Genomic DNA, 23807 nt, shown 5'->3' on the forward strand with positions numbered 1-23807 from the left:
CCAGCAACCCTCAATTTAACCCTAGCCAAAATACTGGATAATTTACAATGTCCAATTAACATGCCAACCAGTATGTCTTTGGTCTGTGGAAAGAAACCAGAGTGCCTAGAGGAAACCCATGTGATCATGGAGGAAACATACCAACTGTTTACAGGCAGCAGGAGGAATTAATCTGGCCTGTTTCAAAATAGATGTTGACCAAGTTGCTTAATTTAAGGAAGCTTGCAGGCCAGATAGATACAACAATTTAGCTATCAATAACTGATCTATTAGTGTTGGAAGTTTTATGTACTCAATGGACTTGACAGCATTGATCATTGGTAGCCGGGAATTGTGTCTCCAAAAAGCTTTTAGACCATTTGAGTAAAAGGGGCATCCTGGGAAATATCATGTGTGCGTAAAGCCAGCCAAGTAGCAGAAAAACGGTGAAAATGTAGAGAGCAACACATATAAAAGTTGCTGGTCGCAAGGCAGCATCTCTAGGAAGATGTACAGTCCATGTTTCGGGCTGAGACCCTTCATCAGGACTAACTGAAGGAAGAGCTAGTAAGAGATTTGAAGTGGGAGGGGGAGGGGGGAGATCCAAAATGATAGGAGGAGACAGGAGGGGGAGGGATGAAGCCAAGAGCTGGACAGTTGATTGGCAAAAGGGATATGAGAGGATCATGGGACAGGAGGCCTAAGGAGAAAGAAAAGGGGGAGGGGGGGAAACCCAGAGGATGGGCAAGGGGTATAGTGAGAGGGACAGACGGAGAAAAAGGAGAGAGAGAAAAAGAATTATTCTACATTTTATAGTTCCCTTCCTAATCCAACAATTTGCATTACATCCCACCTCCAGTATAGTAACCTCTCACAGGAATGCCCTCAAAATTCAGGGTCTGGGTACATAACACAAGATTGGATTTTTAATATAATCAAGGCTCATTGAGAGGAACTCAGAATTTAAAGCTTTGGATTATCTCACTATCTATCCCATCCCATGATATTGGAAGACTTCCACCAATCAATGACATGGTTAATTTGTTGAGAGGAAGTCCAGACTGTCAATATAAAAACTACAAGAATGACTGACAATGACTCTTTTCATAGAAACATAGAAAACCTACTGTACAATACAGGCCCTTCGGCCCAAAGTTGTGCCGAACATGTCCCTATCTTAGAAATTATTAGGTTTACCTATAGCCCTCTATTTTTCTAAGCTCCATGTATCTATCCAAGAGTCTCTTTCTTAAAAGACTCTATCATATCTGCCTCCACCACCACTGCCGGCAGCCCATTCCAAGCACTCACCAACCTGAGTGAAAAACTTACCCCTGACATCTCCTCTGTACCTACTCCCCAGCACCTTAAACCTGTGTCCTCTAGTGGCAACCATTTCAGCCCTGGGAAAAAGCGTCTGACTATCCATACGATCAATGCCTCTCATCATCTTATACACCTCTATCAGGTCACCTCTCATCCTCCGTTGCTCCAAGGAAAAAAGGCCGAGCTCATTCAACCTATTCTTGTAAGGCATGCTCCCCAATCCAGGCAACATCCTTGTAAATCTCCTCTGCACCCTTTCTATGGTTTCCACATCCTTCCTGTAGTGAGACGACCAGGACTGAGCACAGTACTCCAAGTGGGGCCTGACCAGGGTCCTATATAGCTGCAACATTACCTCTCGGCTCCCAAATTCACTTCCACGATCGATGAAGGCCAATACATCGTATGCCTTCTTAACCACAGAGTCAACCTGCGCAGCTGCTTTGAGGGTCCTATGGACTCGGACCCCAAGATCCCTCTGATCCTCCATACTGCCAAGAGTTTTACCGTTAATACTACATTCTGCCATCATATTTGACTCTACCATTTTCCTCACACCTCCTTTCAAGATGATGAGGACCTGTAAATTATATGGAAAATTGAGAAGACTGCCGTAATAAGAGTTCAGTTTTGAATCTGCTGCTGATGTCAGCATCTGCCTGGGAATGACAAGTTTTATAGATTTATACAGTATGGAAACAAGACCTTCAACCCAATTCCTCCATGTGGACAAGATGCATTCCTGAGCTAGTCCCATTTGCCTTCATCTGATGCATCTCCCTCCAAAGGTTTCCTATCCATGTACCCAACTAAATGTCTTTAAAATGTAACTGTGCACTCTTCTATCACTTCCTCTGGCAGTTCATTCCATATACTCACCTCCTTCTATGTGGAAAAACTTGCCCTCAAGTCTCTTTTTAAGCTTTTCCTCCTCACATTAAATGCATTCCCTTTCCTACCCTGGGTAAAAGACAGTGACTGTTTACCCTGTGCATGCCCCTAGTCATTTTATAAACCTCTGTAAGGTCACAATTTAACTTCCTACACTCCAGAGAAAGCAGTCCCTGTCTATCCAGATATGCAAGAGAATGTAGATGTTGGAACTCAGCTGGTCAAACAGCATCTGTGAGAAGAAAAGGCTGCTCGGTTTCAATCCAATTTGTTTCCCCATAGATGCTGCTCAACACAGTGAGTTACTCCAGCAGATTGTTGCTCCAACCTACTCTTACAATTTAAACCCTTCAATCCAGGTGACATTGTTCTGAATCTTTTCTACATTCTTTCAGGCTTTCTATACGAGCTTTTCTGTGCAGTGGAAAGGGAACTAAAATGGTTCCACATAATTGAGTTAATTATCTGACAAGTTCTATCATAGGGCAGGCTAAATACGTTTGTAGGAATTGGATTTGTCCACGGAGAGGGGAGCGAAAAACAGAAGGAACCGAAGACTGGCTTCCCGAGGCAAGCAGCAGCCTCTTCTGCTACTCTAAATTAATTGAGCCAGCAGTTTTAAAACCTGAAGTTCATTGGGATTTCCCACTGCACAGGCTGATGGGTTATACTGTACAGACACAGCTTTCTGAAACAATACATTAACTTTGTGCCATTTGCTTTATTTAAAATCTCTTCACATCACAACTAACTCAATGCTGCTGATTCTACCCCTCTTCTGACAACAAACATCCTGGGACCCCAAGACTCATCAAATTCTAGATGTCTTAAATCTGTAAGCCCACATCAGCCAGTTAAGCCCTAAACTGTGGCAAAACTGTTGATTGTATCTTATTAAAATTCCTTCTCATGAGACATTGGAATAAAAAAAAGATTAAGACTTTAATTACAAGCATAAAACTATTTTCAAAATAGGCAATTTTTTTAAAATCCCCAATTTTGTCTGATGAATTACATGATATGCACATTTCAGCAATTCTATACATAACTATAAAGCCAAACCTTAATTTTGTGTTAATCAGATGAAAACAGTAGACCATTTAATACAAATATAATAAAAAGTCAATAAATAGATTCAAGTTATTAAATATTACGAAAACCAAAACACTAGTGTAACAGTGGCAAAGGGTCAATGCGATGTTAAACTTCGTTTCTCTTGAACAGATTCTGCCTGACCTGCTGAGGGTTCCTGGCGTTTCTGTTTTTATTATTAAATGACATAATTGCTCTATATTGTACTGTCTGTGAGGGAGTTAGTTGAATATGCCTGGAGAGCTCGCATTGCAAGTTTTTGTCTCAGCTCCCGTACGCCAGTCATTAATTCACGCTCCTTTCTTTCTAGGTCCATTTTTCCTCTATCTGAAGACACTACAAGAAAAAAAACACAAATTAAAATGAACAATATGTTCATTTGTCAGGAATTACCAAACGTTCTTTCATGAAATATTGAGCACTAAAATCCGTTACAATCATTAACTATATTTGAGGCATATTTTTTGTTTTGGTGGGGGGTGGCCAAGGATGGAATAACGAGAGTGATACATAAAAACTTTCTCATTCAGCACAGAAACAGGCCTTTCAGCCCAACTCATCCATACTGACCAGGATTCCTAACCTCAGTAAGTCTTATATTCCCACATTCAATCCATATTCCTCCAAACCTTTCCCATCCATTCCCTGTCCAAATGCCTTCTAAATATTGTTAATGGATCTGCTTCAACCACATTTCCAAAGTCTTGAGAGAAAGTCACATTGCACCCCCTTGGCCATTCAACAAACAATGAAGTTTGGGCAATTATTTTCCAAATTTAGATGAAGGAACAAGCAGAAAATCCCTTCATCTACAGTAGAGGCAAGATGCCTAAGAATCTTGCACAGTACTGTAATAACTTTATGTATTGCACTATTCTGTTGCCAAAATAAAAACAAATTTCATGACATACGAGTCATAATAAATCTGATTCTGATATGGGTCTCTAATGTGGACTAAGAGTGGGAATGGGCAGGACAATCATGGTTGGGAAAAGGGGAAGGGGAAGGGGGAAGGAGGGAGTGGGAAGTATCTGTAATGATCAATAAACCAACTGTTTGTAATCTAACGACTTTGCCTGGTGTCTCTGGGCTGTGTGTCTGCATCCTTGTCACACCCCACCACAGCACTCCTTCTCTGCCACCTGCTCCACACCCCTTTCGTGGCACTCCAACCTTGCCGTTCCCAACATCCTTTGCTTGCATTAGATTTACAAATGCTCTCTACTCTACGTTGACTAATACAATACTGTGCAAAAGTCTTAGGCACCCAAGCTATGTACATGTATCCAAGACTTTCGCACTGAACTATACGTTACATTTTTTAAAAAAAATTAGAAGTACTATATTTGTAAGGATTTTTAAACATCATGACAAGAAAAGCAGTTCCCCATCAATGCCAGGTTGTGAAATAATATACATCTTGAAATAAATTAAAATTAACAACAATCAGAATAGGGAGAAGGGAGTAGGCAGTTTAAATGGTTTGGCACAGACTAAATAAGTCAAAAGGCCTGTTTCTGTGCTGTACTTTTCTATGACACTATAAGAGAAACAGAAATTGTCTAATAGATGAATATGTGATTTGGGAAAAGAATACATTTGAAGGTAGGATAGAATGAGACAAAAAAGGTAAACTAAACGATGCGAAAGATCTGATAAAACAGATGCCAACTGTCTCGTGTTGGTGGAGGTGATGTACAAGGGAATTAACCTGTTTTCCAATCAGGTGGCTTTCAGTTTGATGACAAAGAAAATAGCAAAACTAGTTCATGTGATCTCTATAAGTTCGTAATGTGGACTTCTGCCACTAGTATACAAATCTATCCCTCCCACTTCATTGTAATTTACATGAAATGGGATATCAGAACTGAACAATTTTCTCCACAATTAACAATTTATGAAATGTGTAGACTTGTGCAGTTTTGTCAGAAGCAGATTTCACTGCCCATGTTTCTCCATTACCTACACATAGGTGGAGGACATTCAGTAAGAACAAGTTTACCTCTCTTTCTAAGACACCCAGCTACAGGGGGTGTCATTTATATTTACTTTAGACATGAATGTTTATTTGATTAAACTTGTGTTATACAAAAGGTTACTCTTTGTTAATGGAGGAGACGAGATTACTGGAGAATAAAAAGCTGTTTTAAGATAATCTGCTTTTAGAAATTAGTCACACTTGTAACAAATTTTTAAGATCATACACAACTGGCGTGCAACATTTTGAGAAGGAATGAAGGAAAAATCTCAATTGCATAAAATGTGAGTGTACATAAAAAATACAGTATTCATAGTTATGAACAGTTTGACACCAACTTCCGCCACGTGCTTACACTGAATTGAAGAGTCCAATGACATGTCATTCAAACACAGACTGGTATGCTTTTGGTCCCCACTGCCCAGTAACAGATCCCGTTCTTGTTTCGTTGGACCTTCAGGTCTTGAGTCATAAAGTCTCTCTTGGAAAGAAAAGAAGCACAGTAAATCATTGAAACAGAACTCAATGTGGAACTGTTCAAGGAGCAAGGTGCCATCATCACACAAGAAGCAGGAACACTGCGCATAAGTATGGCGCGGTCTCTCTTTTCAGTTCTTTGACTCCTTCACATGCTCCACAGTGACAATTTTTTTCTGACAGGTGACAGGCTTTCACTAACCTCTACCATGGCCTCCAACTTAAAAAAAGCAAGAAAGCAAATTTGATGGGGAAACAGATCTCTTTCTGTCCTGTACTCCAAGTCTGAAACCAATAGGACGTTACCTCAATTGACAGTCTGAACTCACACTGGTGATTGCTCTTCTCACACGCTTATGCTTGGCTAAGACCCAAAATTTTCACTGAGGAATAAAATCTTGATGTATCACTCTGAAGAATATTTTGGCATCCACTTTATCAAAAGTAACTTTGCAGCTGAAACTCCTTAGCTTATAAATTACTTCCTCTGTGCCTTGTTGAAATCGTTCAGAGTACACATCATTTATATTCTGTATTACAGTGGATCACTGCCTAACTCAATGTTATTCCAAAAATTTCAATATTAAATAGTTAAAAACTAAAGTGGTTCCTTAAGGTTGTTGTAACAAGAGTAGTTGTGGGTTTAAGCTCCTACTACCTATTACGTGCTCCCAATGGCGTGCGACTCAAATAGCCTCTGACAAGCAAGTCTAGCTCTTGGCTTTCAGGTCTGGCTTAGCAACTAAGCCTGGTGGAACTGTTTCTACTGACAGGAGAAGAAGCAAGGGTGGACTACTGGCGCTTTAAAACCAGTTGCTTCGGGCAGATGGGGCATGTCAGCCGTGGTTGGCAGCTCACCTAGGAGAAGGAAAACTGATTTCAAACATCCGCTGCCTTGCAGCTATACCCACTCATGGGGAAGGCTTCGGGAGTAAATCTAGAGGGGAAATCCGGAGCTGGAGTCCCTAAAGCCGTCCTACGTTGAGTTCAACGCTGACTGGCAACGCTTGTGACAAACTGTCTCTGTAGGTCTCTGCCATTCCTTTGAGTTTATCAGATGCCTGGATAGGGGGAGCTTGCTATATGGGCAACAGCTTGCTCTCCATATCGTAATGCCCTTGCTTGCGTATTTAGACAGTTAGGATGCAACATCCATGATCGACCTTGACCAACAGAGGCCTCAACTCAACAACTCAAAAAGCAAAAGTGAGCTTGTAACGTCTGCAGTTTAGACCACAAGTGGTTGCTGACACCATTGTGAAAATAGCCTATTTGAGATCTTGATATCAATCCACTGTTCTTTCTGAACCACACCACTCATGTCCCTGAACAAGATGGTCCCACCAAAGGCTTACAACCAAAGTGTTGGCCTTCCATTTCAAGCATGAAACTCTGTTTCCAATAAGCTGAGAAATGGTTTGGACGTTTACCAAATGGATTGTAGGAGTTTCTGTGCATGCGATCACCAATTTCCATGCCACCATTCACTCTGTCAGGCAACAACTGATGTCTCCAAGCAGGACCGTCACCTTTCTCTTGCTGACAAAATTGCTGATGAGTGGGATTTGCAGCAACCTTCGTCCACTGTACAAGGAAACAAGATAAAATAGGCTTTCAGATTGGGAATGAAATTAAGGTTCCTCCCTGTAACCACAATTCACATCTCAACTCTAACATCAATGGTAAATTATTGGAAGGGATTTAGAGGGACAGCAGCTATCAACATTTGGATGGGAAAGGCTTAATTAGGGACAGTCAGCATGGCTTTGTATATGGGAAAATGTCTTACAAAACCCTTGGTGTATTTCCAAAGAGGTAACCAAATCATAAGGGTGAATAGTACTTTTCCCAAGGAAGGAAAACTAGAAACTAGAGGGCACAGCTTTAAGATGAAAGGCACCTTCTTCACACAGAGTGGTGCATCTATAGTATGAACTGTCAGGGAAAGTAATGAGGCAGGTACGATAACAACACTTAAAAGATATTTGAATTAGTAAAACAGGGGTGTAGAGGCATAAGGACCAAACAGAGGCAAATAGGACTACTGTAGTTTGGTGGGCACCATAGTCAGCAAGTTCGATTTAGGCTGAAGGACCTTTTCCCATATTATATTATTCTATGATTCTATATTATATGTTATATGGGTATATTGAAGCCACTGTTCATTTGCATCATCAGATATCAATCTGTGGAAATAGCAAAATTTCCCTCATGTTGAAGAATTTACATCATAAACCAAAAAGACACAGGAGTAGAATTAGGCCATCAGCTCACCGAATCTGCTCCTCCATTTCATCATGGCTGATCCATTTCCCTTTCAACCCCACTCTCCTGCTTTCTCTCCATAACCTTTCATGCCCAGACTAATCAAGAACCTTTGCCTTAAAAGCACCCAGTGACCTGGCTTCCACAGAATCTGTGGCAACAAATTCCACAAATGCATCATCCTCCAGCTAAGGAATTTCCACCTCATCACAGTTCGAAATAGACGTCCCTCTATTTTGAGGCTGTGACGTCGGGACCTGAACTCCCCCACCAAAGGAAACACCCCCTTCACATCCACTCTATCTCGGCCCTTCAACATTCAATAGGTTTCACTGAGATTCTCTTCATTATCCTAAATTCCAGTGAGTACAGGCCCAGAGCCTTCAACACTGCTCATATGATAACCCTTTCATTCCCAGAATCATTCTTGTGAACCTCCTTGAACCCTCTCCAATGTTAGCACATCCCTTTTTAAAATGAAGAGCACAAAATTGCTCCGTGAAGCCTCATCAGTGACTTATACACCTCAACATTCCATCCTTGCTTTTATATTCTAGTCCTCTTGAAATGCATTCGTCTTCGCCTTCCTCATCACCAATTCAACCTGCAAATTAACCTTTAGGGAATCCTGCATGAGTACTTCCAAATCCCTTTGCACCCCAGATGTTTGAATTTTCTCTCCATATAAAAATGTTCTGTGCTTTTATTCCTTCTACCAAAGTGCATGACCATACACTTAGAACATAGAAAACGTACAGCACAATACAGGCCCTTTGGCCCACAATGCTGTGCTGAACACGTACTTACTTTGGAAATTACCTAGGGTTACCCATAGCCCTCTATTTTTCTAAGCTCCATGTACCTATCCAGGAGCCTCTTAAAAGACCCTATTGTATCCGCCTCCACCACTGATGCCGGCAGCCCATTCCACACACTCACCACTCTCTGTGTAAAATACTTACTCCTGACATGTCCTCTGTATCTGCTTCCAAGCCCCTTAAAACTGTGCCCTCTCATGATAGCCATTTCAGCTCTGACTATCCACACGATCAATGCCTCTCATCATCTTACACACCTCTATCAGGTCACCTCTCATCCTCCGTCGCTCCGAGGAGAAAAGACCAAGGCCACTCAACCTATTCTCATAAGGCATGCTCCCCAATCCAGGCAACATCCTTGTAACACACATAAAAGTTGCTGGTGAATGCAGCAGGCCAGGCAGCATCTCTAGGAAGAGGTGCAGTCGACGTTTCAGGCCGAGACCCTTCGTCAGGACTTGCTTGAATTTCCAGCATCTGCAGAATTCCTGTTGTTAACATCCTTGTAAATCTCTTCTGCACCTTTTCTATAGTTTCCACATCCTTCCTGTAGTGAGGTGACCAGAATTGAGCACAGTACTTCAAGTGGGGTCTGACCAGTGTCCTATATAGCTGTAACATTACCTCTCGGCTCTTAAACTCAATCCCACAGTTGTTGAAGGCCAATGCAGCACATGACTTCCTAACCACATAGTTAACCTGCACAGCAGCTTTGAGTGTCCTATGGACCCTAAGACCCCTCTGATCCTCCACACCGCCAAGAGTCTTACCATTAATACTATATTCTGCCATCATATTTGACCAACCAAAATGAACCACCTCACACTTATCTGGGTTAAACTCTATCTGCCACTTCTCAGCCCAGTTTTGCATCCTATCGATGTCTCACTGTAACCTCTGACAGCCCTCCACACTATCCACAACACCCCCAACCTTTGTGTCAGCAGCAAATTTACTAACCCATCCATCCCTCCACTTCCTCATCCAGGTCATTTATAAAAATCATGAAGAGAAGTGGTCCCAGAACAGATCCCTGAGCCACACCACTGGTCACCGACCTCCATGCAGAATATGACCTGTCTACAACCACTCTTTGCCTTTTGTGGGCAAGCCAGTTCTGAATCCACAAAGCAATGTCCCTTTGGATCCCATGCCTCCTACCTTTCTCAATAAGCCTTGCATGGGGTACCTTATCAAATGCCTTGCTGAAATCCATATACAGTACATCTACCTTCAATGCGTTCAGTCACATTCTCAAAAAAATTCAATCAGGCTCGTAAGGCACAACCTGCCTTTGACAAAGTCATGCAGATTATTCCTGATCATATTAAGCCTCTCCAAATGTTCATCAATCCTGCTTCTCAGGATCTTTTCCATCAACTTACCACTGAAGTAAGACTCACTGTATAATTTCCTGGGCTATCTCTCCCTCCTTTTTTGAACAAGGGAACAACTTCTGCAACCCTCCAATCCTCTGGAACCTCTCCCAACCTCATTGATGATGCAAAGATCATTGCCAGAGGCTCAGCAATCTCCTCCCTTGCTTGGGGTGTATTTCCTCTGGTCCCAGTTACTTATCCAACTTGATGCTTTCCAAAAGCTCCAGCACATCCTCTTTCTTAATGTCTATATACTCAAGCTTTTCAGTCCACTGTAGGTCATCCCTACAATTGCCAAGGTCCTTTTCTGTAGTGAATACTGAAGCAAAGTATTCATTAAGTACCGCCGCTACCTCCTCCGATTCCTTACACACTTTTCCACTGTCACACTTGATTGGTCCTATTCTCTCATGTCTTATCCTCTTGCTCTTCACATACTTGTAGAATGCCTTGGGGTTTTCCTTAATCCTGCTTGCCAAAGTCTTCTCATGGCCCCTTCTGGCTCTCCCAATTTCATTCTTAAGCTCCTTCCTGCTAGCCTCATAATTTTCTAGATCTCTATCATTACCTAGTTTTTTGAACCTCTCCTAAGCTTTTCTTTTCTTCCTGACTCGATTTTCAACTGCCTTTGTACACCATGGTTCCTGTACCCTATCATCCTTTCCCTGTCTCATTGGAACGCGCCTGTGTAGAAAGTCATGCAAATATCTCCTGAACATTTCTGCCGTACATTTCCCCAAGAACACCAATTACTAATTTATGTTTCCAAGTTCCTGCCTAATAGCTTCATATTTCCCCTTACTCTAACTAAACATTTTTCTAACTTGACTGTTCCTATCCCTCTCCAATGCTATGGTAAAGGAGATAGAATTACAATCACTATCTTCAAAATGCTCTTCCACTGAGAGACCTGGCACCTGACCAGGTTCATTAAAATTAAAATCCCCCATCACGACAACCCTGTTATTACTGCACCGTTCCAGAATCTGTCTCACTATCTGCTTCTCAATGTCCCTGTTACTATTGGGTGGTCTATACAAAACACCCAGTAGAGTTATTGACCCCTTCCTGTTTCTAACTTTCGCCCACAGAGACTCAGTAGACAATCCCTCCATGACTTCCTCCTTTTCTGCAGCCGTGACCCCATCTCTGATCAGCAGTGCCACGTCCCCACCTCTTTTGCCTCCTTCCCTGTCCTTTCTGAAACATCTAAAGCCTGTCCTCTTTGTACAGGTCACTCCTACCCCAAAAGAGGTCCCAATGATCCAGAAATCTGAATCCCTGCCCAATCCCTCAGCCACGCATTTATCCTCACCTCACTCTATTCCTATACTCACTGTCGTGTGGCATTAGCAGTAATCCGGAGATTACTACCATTGTGGTCCTGCTTCTCAGCTTCTTTCCTAACTACCTGCAGTCCATTTTCAGGACGACCTCCCTTTTCCTACCCATGTCGTTGCTACCAATATGTACCATGACCTCTGGCTGTTCACCTTCCCACTTCAGGATATCATGGATGCGATCAGTAACATCCTGGACCCTGGCACCTTGGAGGCAAACGACCATCTGTGTTTCTTTCCTGCGTCCACAGAATCGCCTGTCTGACCCCCTAACTATAGAGACCCCTATCACTGCTGCCATCCTCTTCCTTTCCCTACCCTTCTGAGCCACAGGGCCAGACTCTGTGCCAGAGGTGCAGCCTCTGTTGCTTCCCCCACGTACTCAAACAGGAGAACTTATTGTTAAGGGGAACAGCCATAGGGGCACTCTGTAGTATCTAACTCCTGCCCTTCCCTCTCCTGACTGTTACCCACTTATCTGTCTCCCGAGGCCCTGGTGCAACTACTTGCCTAAGCTCCTCTCTATCACCTCCTCACTTTCCTTGACTAGACAAAGGTCATTGAGCTGCATCTCCAATTCCCTAACCCGGTTCCTAAGGAGCTGCAGCTCAACGCACCTGGCACATGTATGGCCATCCGGCAGGCTGGGAGTCTCCCGGACATCCCACATCTGACACCAAGTAGAGAACACTGGCCTCACAGACATACTTCCTGTTTCTTTTCTTCACAAGTAACTTACGTGTTATTGCCGACCACCTCCTAACAGTTCATTCTTTCTGCCACCTCTTCGCCCATTCTCCGAATCCAAGTACTTCTGCAGCCTCTCTGCTTCCTCAACACAACCTACCCACCTTCCACCTACTTATCTTCATATCGTCCACAAACATAGCCACAAAGCCATTAATTTCCTCATCCATATCGTTGACATACAACATAAAAAACAGCAGTCCCAACACAGACCCCTGTGGAACACCACTAGTCACTGGCAGCTAATCAGACAAGGATCCTTTTATTCCCATTTTTTGCCTCCTTCCAATCAGCCAATGCTCTACCCGTGGTAGTACCTTTCCTGTAATACCCTGGGGTCTCATCTTGTTTAGCAGCCTCCTGTATGGCAACCTTGTCAAAGGCCTTTTGAAAATCCAAGTAGTCAAAATTCTCCTTTGTCTATCCTACTGGTTGTTTCTTCAAAAAATTCCAACAGATTTGTAAGGCAAGATATTCCCTTGAGGAAATCATGCTGATTTTGGCGTATTTTGTCATCTGCCTCCCAGTGCCCCGAAACCACATCCTTAACAATCAACTCCAACATCTTCCCAGCCACTGAGGTCAGGCTAACTAGCCTATAATTTCCTTTCTTCTGCCTCCCTCCCTTCTTGAAGAGTAGAGTGACATTTGCAATTTCCGTCTCCTGGAACCATGCCAGAATCTACTGGTTCCTGAAAGATCATTACTAATGCCTCCACAATCTCTTCAGCTACCTCCTTTAGAACCTTGCAGTTTAGCCCATCAAGTCCAGGTGACTTATCCTCCTTCAGACCTTTCAATTTGCCAAGCACCATCTCACTAGTAATAGCAACTGCACTTTAATCTTCTTCATGATAACATCAAACTTCCAGCATACTGCTAGTGTACTTCACAGCGAAGACTGACCCAAATACTTGTATAGTATTGCCTTTGAAACACTTCCTGTTCTTTGGGATGATGCATCTATCCTGTGCCTTCCAAACTGCTCACAGAAACTCCAGCCATTGCTACTTTGCTATCATCCCTGCTAGTGTCACCTTCCAATCATCTTTGGCTAGCTCCTCTCTCATGCCTCTGTAGTTCCCTTTACCCCACTGTAATACGGATACATCTGACTTTAGCTTCTCCCTCTCAAACTGCAGGGTGAATTCTATCATATTATTATCATTGTTTCTTAAGTGTTCCTTTACCTTAAACTTCCTAAGCATATCTGGTTCACTACACAACACCCAATCCTGAATTGCTGATCTCTGTGTGGGCTCAACCATAAGCTTCCCCAAAAAGCCATCTCGGAGGTATTCCACAAATTCTCTTGATTTTTCCAAATCTATCAGCATATTGAAATCTTCCACGACTAACGTAACATTGCCTTTTTGACATCCTTTTTCCATCTCTTGCTGTAATTTGTAGACCACATCCTGGCCCATGTTTGGAGACCTGTCAGGGTTTTCCTACCCTTGCAGTTTCTTAACTCTACCTACAAGGATTCTACATCTTCTGATCCTATGTCACCTCTTTCTAAAGATTTGACTTAATTTTTTTTTAATCAGCAGGGTCATACCTCTTCCTCTGTCTATCTGCCTGCCCTTTCGATAGATTGTGTATCCTTGGATATTAAACTCCCAACTACACTCATCTTTCAGCCATGACTCCATGATACCCACAACGTCGTAAGATCATCTACCTTATTTTGTATACTGCATGCATTCAAATATAACACCTTCAGTCCTGTATCAATTTTGTCCCCCTTTACACTGCAACCCATCCCACTGACTGCATTTTGCACTATCATCTGCCTGTCCTTCCTGACAGTCTCACTATACACTACCTCTGCTTGTAAACCAACATCCCTATACTCTGATTCCCAATCCCCTTGTCAAATTAGTTCAAGATCTCCTCAACAGTTCTAGCAAACCTATCCACAAGGATATCAGTCCCCCTCAGGTTCAGGTGTAGCCCATCCCTTTTGTACAAGTCATATCTTCCCCAGAAGAGATCCCAATGATCCATAAATCTGAAACACTACCTCATGCACCAGGTCCTCAGTCACACATTTATCTGCCAAATCATCCTATTCTTGCCCTCGGTGGCATGTGGCACAATCCAGAGATCGTTACCCTAGAGGAGCTGCTTTTCAGTTTTCTACCTGGCTCTCCAAATTCTCAACTTAGAACCTCCTTTTCTTTCCTATGTCATTGGTACCAATATGTACTAAGATGTCTGGCTGGTCACCCACCACCTTCATAATGTTGTGGACACGATCCGAGACGTCTCTGACCCTGTTAAAGAGCAGAGCAAAAACACAAAGTTGCAAGTTTCACCTGGGAGGCAACATACCATCTGGGTCTCTCTATTGTGTTCACAGACTCTCCTATCCACACCTCTAACTATGGAATCTCCTATCACCACTTCATTTCTCCTCTGCCCCCTTCCCTTCTGAGTCACAGCATCAGGCTCAGTGGCAGAAACCTGGTTACTGTGGTTTCCCTCGCTAGGTTCCCTCCCCAACAGTATACTTGTTATTGAGGGGAATGGCCACAAGGCTACTCAGTACTGTATGCCTATTTCCCTTCCCTGACAGTCTGTCTCCTGAAATCTAGGGGTGATTACCTCCCTGTACTTCCTATCTATCATCTCTTCAGTTTCCCTTATGAGCCAAAGGTCATCAAACTGCAGCTCCAGTTCTTTAACATGTTCCCTGAGGAGCTGCAGCTTGGTGCATCTGGTGCAGATGTGGTTACCCGGGAGGCTGGAGGTCTCCCAGGATTCCTGGGATTTATGTACATTTTGTTCTAGAACACAGACCAGTATTGCTTGGGAATTATCAGTATTAAAGAGCACCCAACGCGGACACTCTTATCAAAAAGGCTCAGCAGAGGTTGTATTTCCTACGTCAACTCAGAAAGTGCAACCTACCTAAGGAGCTGCTGATTCAATTCCATTCAGGAATAATTCAGTCTGTTCTCTGTTCGTCCATCACTGTCTGGTTTGGATCAGCTACCAAACAAGACAAGAATAGACTCCAAAGAACCGTCAGGGCTGCGGAAAGGATTATTGGTGTGAAGCTGCCCTCAATCCAGGACTTATATGCATCTACAGTCAGGAAGCGAGCAAGCAGCATCATTGTAGACCTATCACACCCTGGACATCACCTATTCCAACTCCTTCCTTCTGGTAGGTGTTTTAGATCACTGTATGCCAGGACAAATAGGTATAAGAACAGCTTCTTTTCGTATGCCATCAGTCTTATGAACACTTGAATTTTAGTCTATTGTAAACCAAGTCCACCTGTACATACACAGGTATACCTCATTGTATATAGTTCACGATTATTTGCACTATTCTTTTGTTTGCTTTTTGATTCTGTACAGCGAGAGCTCAGGGAAACCAGCATCAAATTCCCTGTATGTGTCCACATACTTGGCGACAATAAAGGATTCTGAATCTGAGCAAAAACACGAGGTTGAAAGTTTCACATACCAAGGATATCCCAAAGCCACTATCTACAGGATTCAGTTTTTCCAAGGAAACAACTTGAGTATCAACATTCCAGTTTACTATTGCATGTCTGATTAGTTGAAAATAATCAAGCTGGGCTTCTCCCTTTGAATTGGAGATCAGCAATATTCTACTAACTCCTGAAGGATAGTTAGAATTACTTGCCTAAACAGTTATGATTTAAAACAATGTTAGTGCAAGTCATTTGTTAAAGTGAGATTGAGAGTTCGTCCCCAGGGATAAAATGACTAAACAAATGCTTAAAAGTATTTTGCATACGTGTAAGCCCTGACATCTGCCTATACTGATCTTGAGAAGCAAAATCCATCCATAAACAACCAAGTAATAAATCAAAGGAAAGGTCTGAGCTGTAGTATTGTTTACAATTCTAGACATTACACTTTGGAAGAGTCGTTATGGTCTGGAAAATCTCTCATTAAATGGGCCATGAAATCAGCCTGAATGACACTTCTGCAAAATAAATACACAAATGGAGAATGGTAAGAGGACTGCAAAGAACTGCATTGAAAGAACCAGTAAAGGCATGACTGGCTGGATGGTCGTCTTCTGTACTTTTTAAATACATCAAAAATTTGGAGTATGCATTCACCCAGAGGAGATGACTCTTTTTCGCTGGCAACCAAATGTCAGCACCCGAACAATGAGTGGGCTGCACGATTGCACAGAAATGCAAAAGTTGTTGTCATTTGGCTCATGTTAACCTTATAATTTTCATTCACTTCACATTTGTATTACAGATCCAGTTGATAAGTCTGTCCCTCCCATCTTTTGTCAAAACGATGTAGTATTCTACAATACTTTAACTATTTGATGCCAAGCAACATGTTGATGTTGCCTGGAACTCTTTTCCCCCATTATGAGAGCAGAGGTGATAAGGACAACAGGATGTAGTTAAAGCACTGGTGGATAGGAATCCATTAAAAAAATTTCTTCCGCCTTTTCAATTGACTTACCCGCTTATCTTCAAGTTCATTCATCATATCCAAAAGCTTGGCCTCTTTTTCCTTATTCTCACTGGCAAGACATGCCAATTCTGCCTGGGATTTCTTTTGATTTAAACTGTATTCCCTTTGTTTGTTCAGTATCCGTGCTTGCCAGTCCTCATTATTCGATAGCTGATTGGTTCTGGCCAACTCCTCTAAGGTGTTCTGGTCAGGGAAGTAACAAATTTACATTAATGTTCTTGTTCTCTGCAGGTCTTATTTTTCAATCTGTAAAACGCTTACAGAGAGTATTTGTGAATTAAAATACTGCAGGGAAAACATAGTTGTCTCATTAATTCTGGAGGCAACAAAAACTGAAACATTGGAGGAACTCAATGTAGAGGGAAATGGATATTTAACATTTCAGGCTGAGACCTTTAATCCTGATGAAAGGCCTCAACCTGAAATGTTGACTGTCCATTTCCCTACACAGATAGTGCCAGACCCAATGAGTTCCTCAAGCATTTTGATTTTTGCTCCAGATTCCAGCACCTGCAGTTCTGATGGCTAGTGCAGCAACACTGGGTTGGACAGTTTCTCAATCCCCTACTGATCCAAACAAGACTAATAACCTAATAAAGCGAGTGACTACCTTAAAAAGACACAAGAGAGACTGTAAATACTGTGAATCTGAATCAACGGACACAATGTGTTGAATGGTTTCAACCCAAGATGTCAACACCTCATTTTCTTCCACATATGTTACCTGATCTGCTGAGTTCTTCCAGAATTTTCTGTGTTGACTACTTTAAAGATCTAACAGAAAACAAAGTGTCTGTGTGTGATACGAGTTCCATGTTAAAGTACAAAGAATTTAAACATAAGTATCTAAATAAAGCACGTTATTAAGAACAGCTTCTTTCCAAGTCTCGTCAAAAAGTAATTTGATAATAATAATCCAGATAAAAAGCAATTAATTTCTGAAATACATAAGAATTCATATCGATACACTAGACACTGGAATTTGAGCAACAAATCATCTGTTGGAGGAACCCAATGGGTTGAGTGAGTCCAGTGGGAAAAAAATTGTTGAGCTTTCAGGTCAAAACTCAACAATGCAGGGTTTTAACTCAAAGTGTTAACAATTCCTTCCCTCCCACCCACTGCCTCACACAACAAATCTGTTCATTCTACATTCATCTCCAGCAATTTCACTTTGAGTTTTGATTTTGAACCTTCATGATGACAAAGTAGTGCAAGTAATTGCTGGATCAATTAATTGCTTGATTGGTCCCAACAACAACATTTTCCCAGTTCTGTAAAAATTCAGAGGCTGGGCCATCCTTACATGATGTGAGGGTTTTTAAAGAGCTTCCACAACCCGTAAGATTGCTCATGGCTGCTTGTTTTGGAGACAAGTTTGTAATTTAACTACTACTGGCATTACTAATTTTTCTGCTTTCTTTTTGCATGATTAAATATTTATGTTCAAGTACTACCTTGCATCAGCATCAATTTAAGACACAATGATCCTGAACAAAGCAAGTGCCTATTCAGCCAGCATATTAGCCTAAAGCACCTTAGAGAAAGGTGCTTATTAATCCAGGGAATAAATCAAAATGCAAATGTTTGATCACGGCAATGTGGCATGTCTTTGTGAAGGAGCTATTTGCTGTGGGCGTAAATAAAACTGGGGGACTTGCTTGAACTGAATTGCACACAATGAATGTTCCAAGAACCTCATCACCTAATGAATGTGCTTCACCTTATATTCCTCAACATCTGGACGTTGGTCCATTTCCAACTGGTTCTTAAACTCTTGTTCTTTGATATCGCCTTTGATCCAGTTGATACCCAGCTGTCCTTTCACGCTTCGTGTCATAGCTTCTTGCTCCTTGGCAAATTGCTGCAATTTAAAATAACAGGAGTTACACATTTAGAAAATACAAATGCCTTTTAATTATCTGTTTATTGCAGATTGATTATTTTGTGATGGATAGTCGACGTCCAGGGCCTGGTGTGTCTTATTACCGAGCTTAGCTTTATAACATAGTATTTGACTCTTCCATAGTATTTGCTCAGCTTCTTGTTGTAAACAAGAACCAGTCTTCAGTTCTTAATGTAAATTGCAAGCAATAATCGGTTTGAAGTTACAAGGACAGCTTTGCAAACAAACAGCACTGTCTCTACAGCATAGGGTCTAGCTGCTCAAGAGATGCAATGTAAAACAATGGGGTTATGTTAATTGGACCTGCATCAAACCAGATAACAATTGCGAAGTTATTTAGATCCAGGAAGCTTACAGAGCAAATTGATATGTATTATCACTTAGCACAGGGGTCCCCAACCTTTTTTGCATTGCGGACCGGTTTAATATTGACAATATTCTTGTGGACCGGCCGACCGGGGAGGGGTAGGGTTGCCAACGGACAAGAATAGCAGTCAAATGCATTGTTTACCCAGAAAGACTACAATGACCATGAAGCCTTGCGCGTGCACCCCAGTGCGCATGCGCTTCGTGACCTGCCGATTCCCCCCCACCAGCAAATCCTTTTTGGCGATTCTGTTTGTGGGGGTGGGTGTTAATCACTACTGGAATATAGGCGATAAGTGGGTAATACACTCAATTTTGTTTCTAAAAGGGTTTATCTAACAAATTTAATATGAAACACACAGCGCATATTTTCCTCGCATGAATATAGTGATAAGTCAATTATCAGGGGAGCATGAAGTAAGTGTTGAACAAACTTCCAGTAGAAGTGGTAGAGGCAGGTTCGATATTATCATTTAAAGAAAAATTGGATAGGTATACGGACAGGAAAGGAATGGAGGGTTATGGGCTGAGTGCAGGTTGGTGGGACTAGTTGAGAGTAGCGTTCCGCACGGAATAGAAGGGCCGAGATGGCCTGTTTCTGTGCTGTAATTGTTATATGGTCACTTATAAGTCAATAGCATCATAACATTTTTAGGAACATTTGGATATTAAACACACAGCACATATTTTCCCCGTATAAATATATAAAATCATTGCAACACACCAATATCGCTGAATCAGTGGGAGCCCTGGGCTTGTTTCCCTGCAACAACACGGTCCTATCGAGGGGTGATGGGAGACAGCGATACTCGAAGGGGGTTCCTTATGTCCAGTCTATTCCGCAATTTAGTTTACATTGCATTCATTGCAGAAAACTCCACTTCGCAGAAAAATGGAAATGAAAGCAACGTTTTCAGTGCTTTCATGGCTATCTCAGGATATTTAGCCTTGACTTTGATCCAAAATGCTGACAGAGATGTTATGTCAAACATGCTTTTCAGCCCGTCGTCATTTGCAAGCTCCAGGAGTTGATCTCCTTCCCACCCTGACACAGATGACGCGCGGGTCATGACCTCGCATGCGTAATGGCTGATCAGTGGCCGTGACAGGGAATGAGGAAAGGTGCAGCAGACTCATATCGCCAAATCATATCGCTTCCTCGTGGCCCGGTAGCGCATGCTCTGCGGCCCGGTACTGGTCCGCGGCCCGGTGGTTGGGGACCGCTGACTTAGCACATCAAGTAGCTGGTCTATCAATAGTTGGAAGATTTATGCACTCAAAGAGTAATTTTGTGTGTCTGGGATCTCTGCCCCAAAGGTTTTTAGACCATTTATGTAAATTTCCCAGCAAAGATATTTGAAAAATATCACGTGTGTGAAGTCACCTAGTAACAAAAATAATATATAATGTAAAAGAGCAGTTAGACTTGTTCGGAATGGTCAAGGAACGGTAAGAAGAATGCCAGAAAGATGGGGTGACTAAAATCCACTCCTCTGCCTTCAGCTTCTCCAATGGATTACTTGTTTGGCTGCAGCTCATTGGTATGTCTTTTTAGCTTATAGGAATTGTGTTATTACAGCCTTTAAATCCTTTGTGCTTTTGAAATCGTTTGTAATTTGGAAATCTTTTATAAGATAGAAAGCTTCTGAGTTTAAAGGTGTTTTAAGAAATTTATCTAAATTTAAACATGTATCACTAAAAATAAATGAATTGTGTTTAAACTAGTCCATTAGCTGAAAATATCTTCTCCTTGGTAGGGAGGATGGACCCACCGTTCAAGTAGTGAGTACTGGCAGCTAAACTCACTGTGCAGGATAAACAGGGAAGGATCTAGCCTTTGAGGAGTAGCGTAACTTCCCTTTACTGAGGGTATCTGTAGCTGTCTATATCAGGTAGAGCTCAAGATCTTTGTTTGAGTTCAGAATTTCACGGACCGCAAACCCAATAGCATTACAATTCAAACTTGACACAACTAAATATATATACAAAATTTAAAAGTACATGGCTACTCTCTCAAATACTTAAAATTCCATGTAAATGCTGCAATACCATGAACACACCCACAAACACAAGAAATCCTGCAGATGTTGGAGATCAAAAGCAACACACACAAAATGCTGGCGGAGCTCAGGTCAGGCAGCTTCTATGGAAATGAATAAAGAGTCGAAATTTTGGGCCAGGACCCTTCATCAGGACTGAAAAGAAAGGGGGCTAGTAGCAGGAACAAGGTAGGGGGACCATACAAGAAGCTGGAAGGTGACAGGTGGAAAGGTAAGGGACTGGAGAAGAAGGAATCTGATAGGAGAGAAGAGTGGACCATGGAGAAAGGGAAGCAAGAGGAGCATCAAGAAGAGGCGATAGGCAGGTGAACAGAAGAGGCAAGAGGAGGGCCAGAATAGGGAATTGAAGGAGAGGGAAAGAGGAGGGGTAAAATGACCAGAATTTGGAGAAATCAGGTTGGAGGCTACCCAGATAGAATATGAGATGTTACTCCTCCAACCTGAGTGTGGCTTCATCATGGAAGTACAGGAGGCCATGGACCAACATGGCAGAATGGGTATGGGGATTGGAATTAAGATAGTTGGCCACTGGGAGATCCTGCTTTTTATGGATGAAGCAAAGGTGCTCATTTCCTGAAAGACTAGCATGGAAATGTATCTGATTGTGTTTTCTTTCCCTTTAAACTTTACTGTATAAATATAATACTTTGTACAATTTATGTACAACTTATATTGTGTCGTGTCTATTATCTGCCTGTGATGCTGCTGCAAGTTCTTCATTGTATTCATACTTGCCCACATGGCAATAAACTAGACTTTCTTTTTTTAAATAGGCTATGCTTAAACCAAAGTCTGCAATGCACAGAAACTACGTGTATTTAATAAGATACATATTTAATTTAACAAATATTGAAGAACCATGTTTATTCCAGTGGAAGTAATCAGAACTGATATTCATTGTATTTTCACATCAGTGTCTTAAAATTTATACTGTATTAAAAAAAAGACTAATAGTAAGCTTTTTATCTATGCTGATTCTCCAGACATACTATACTATAAGAACAGTAAAGGGCAATTCATACTTGCTCAAATATTCGTTTTTGCATCTCCAGTTCCACATTTCTCACTTCGATGTCCTGAATTAATGCAGCAGTTTCCTTTTCCCGGAGAGCGATCTTAAACCAAAATGAAAGACAATTTTTGTTTATCCATGAAATTCACTTTGAACTTTAAACAGACAAGATACTGACAAGTTTGAAGAGAGTGGGTGGGGTGGGGAGGAAAGTATTTTGGATTCTTTTATATATTTACTTGAAGCAGATTCTTTTCTAGCAGAACAGATTTGATGGACCGAATGGCCTACTCCTGTTCCTTATTATTTATTTAATTCATGAACACGATGGCAGAAATTTATTCAAAGCTCATAATACCCATGATGCATTGGGAGAGGAGGGGAAAGGATCATTCAAGCGGTGTGGAACATCATTGCTTAATATTGGTTCCACAAAGACAGCAGGAATTAAGCCAATAATTTGTTTTGTGGTTAAAACTTCCACACTTCCACAGGCTACAGACTTAGAATGGCCAAGTCTACCCATCTTTATTCCAGTACTATCCACTGAGTCTCTAAAAAAGACCACTCTTCATGGCTGGTTATAGAGGGGCAAAGGCAATGGAGCAGGTTGGCAAACCTGCCAGGGAACGCCAAGAAAGTCAGTATGTGGAGTTGTCTGCCAAGACTTTGGAGCGGGGCCACAACAGATTTTGCAGATCCAGGCCACAAACAAATCTCACTGTTTTTACAGAATTAAAGAGGGGAGAATTTCACAGACCTTTCTATCAATTTCATCATCCAGCCGCCTCAATTCAGATTTCTGTTGCTCTTGTTGATGTTTCAGAAGGCGCTTTTGTGCTGCATCCAACACTTGAAGTTCTTTTATCTTCAATTCACGATTCACAGCAGCAAGTCTTCAGAGGGAGAAAAAGCATATTCAGTAAAGAGAGACACTAACTTTGCAGCCAGTTAAGATGTGCACTTTGATAGTTACTTGTCCCTTACTGGAGTATGTCTATTCATTTTCAACAAAGAATTAAAACCTACCATGTACACACACACACACAAAAATATCTAGTCAAGTGTTACAACTTGCAGTGTTTGGATTTCCCACTTCTGATTTGGAAGGCACTTGCAGAGGAATTGCAGTAACATTGCAGGGACTTGAACATTTATCATACACTGTCATTCAGAGGGCAATACTGAAAGGTGTTGCACTTTCAGAGGAGCTGCCTTTGAATGAAATACTGAATTGAGGTCTTCTCCACTTTCTCAGGTACATGTAAAAGATCCTATAGGACTGTGTGAAGGAGAGTGAGGAGTTCTCTCTGGCATCCTGACAAACATTTCATTCCAGGCAAATTATCTGATTGTTTATTGTGGTTTATCAGATTTTGCTGTGAATAAACTGGCTGTAGAAAGCTTTGGAACATGGAGGGTTTGAAAGACTGAAGTTGTATAACTGCAATTTCTTTACTGATTTCTTTTTGTAGATGATTTCCCTCAGCATAATAAATGAAATAAGCACAACTTTGATCAATTTATTAAATGAATTTTAATGTTTAAAAGCATATCAACTCCCAAGATCAGTGATTTGCTGTGACTGCATACAATTCCCTCCTCCAGTATTGCACAGAAGTGCTGGCCTGGTTTATGGATTCTGTTGACTGGATTAGGACATGAACAGATATGGTTCTGACTAGGA

General features: G+C 41.7%; 1 protein-coding gene across 1 annotated transcript in view; it reads right to left on the bottom strand.

Moving 5' to 3' along the window:
- Positions 1 to 2889: 2889 nt before the first annotated feature.
- tbc1d31 (TBC1 domain family, member 31) overlaps positions 2890 to 23807 on the bottom strand; it is a 73447-nt gene continuing 52529 nt past the window's right edge. The window contains exons 16-22 of the mRNA XM_063056242.1: positions 22881 to 23016; positions 22131 to 22223; positions 18500 to 18640; positions 16765 to 16959; positions 7174 to 7327; positions 5622 to 5747; positions 2890 to 3624 (exon numbers count right to left, since the gene is read on the bottom strand). Of these exons, the coding sequence (XP_062912312.1) occupies positions 3485 to 3624; positions 5622 to 5747; positions 7174 to 7327; positions 16765 to 16959; positions 18500 to 18640; positions 22131 to 22223; positions 22881 to 23016 (985 nt within the window). The 3' untranslated portion in view covers positions 2890 to 3484. The remainder of the gene's footprint in view (positions 3625 to 5621; positions 5748 to 7173; positions 7328 to 16764; positions 16960 to 18499; positions 18641 to 22130; positions 22224 to 22880; positions 23017 to 23807) is intronic.

The sequence above is a fragment of the Mobula hypostoma genome, chromosome 1, assembly GCF_963921235.1.
Source record: "Mobula hypostoma chromosome 1, sMobHyp1.1, whole genome shotgun sequence".
In the NCBI taxonomy this organism is placed as follows: Eukaryota; Metazoa; Chordata; class Chondrichthyes; order Myliobatiformes; family Myliobatidae; genus Mobula; species Mobula hypostoma.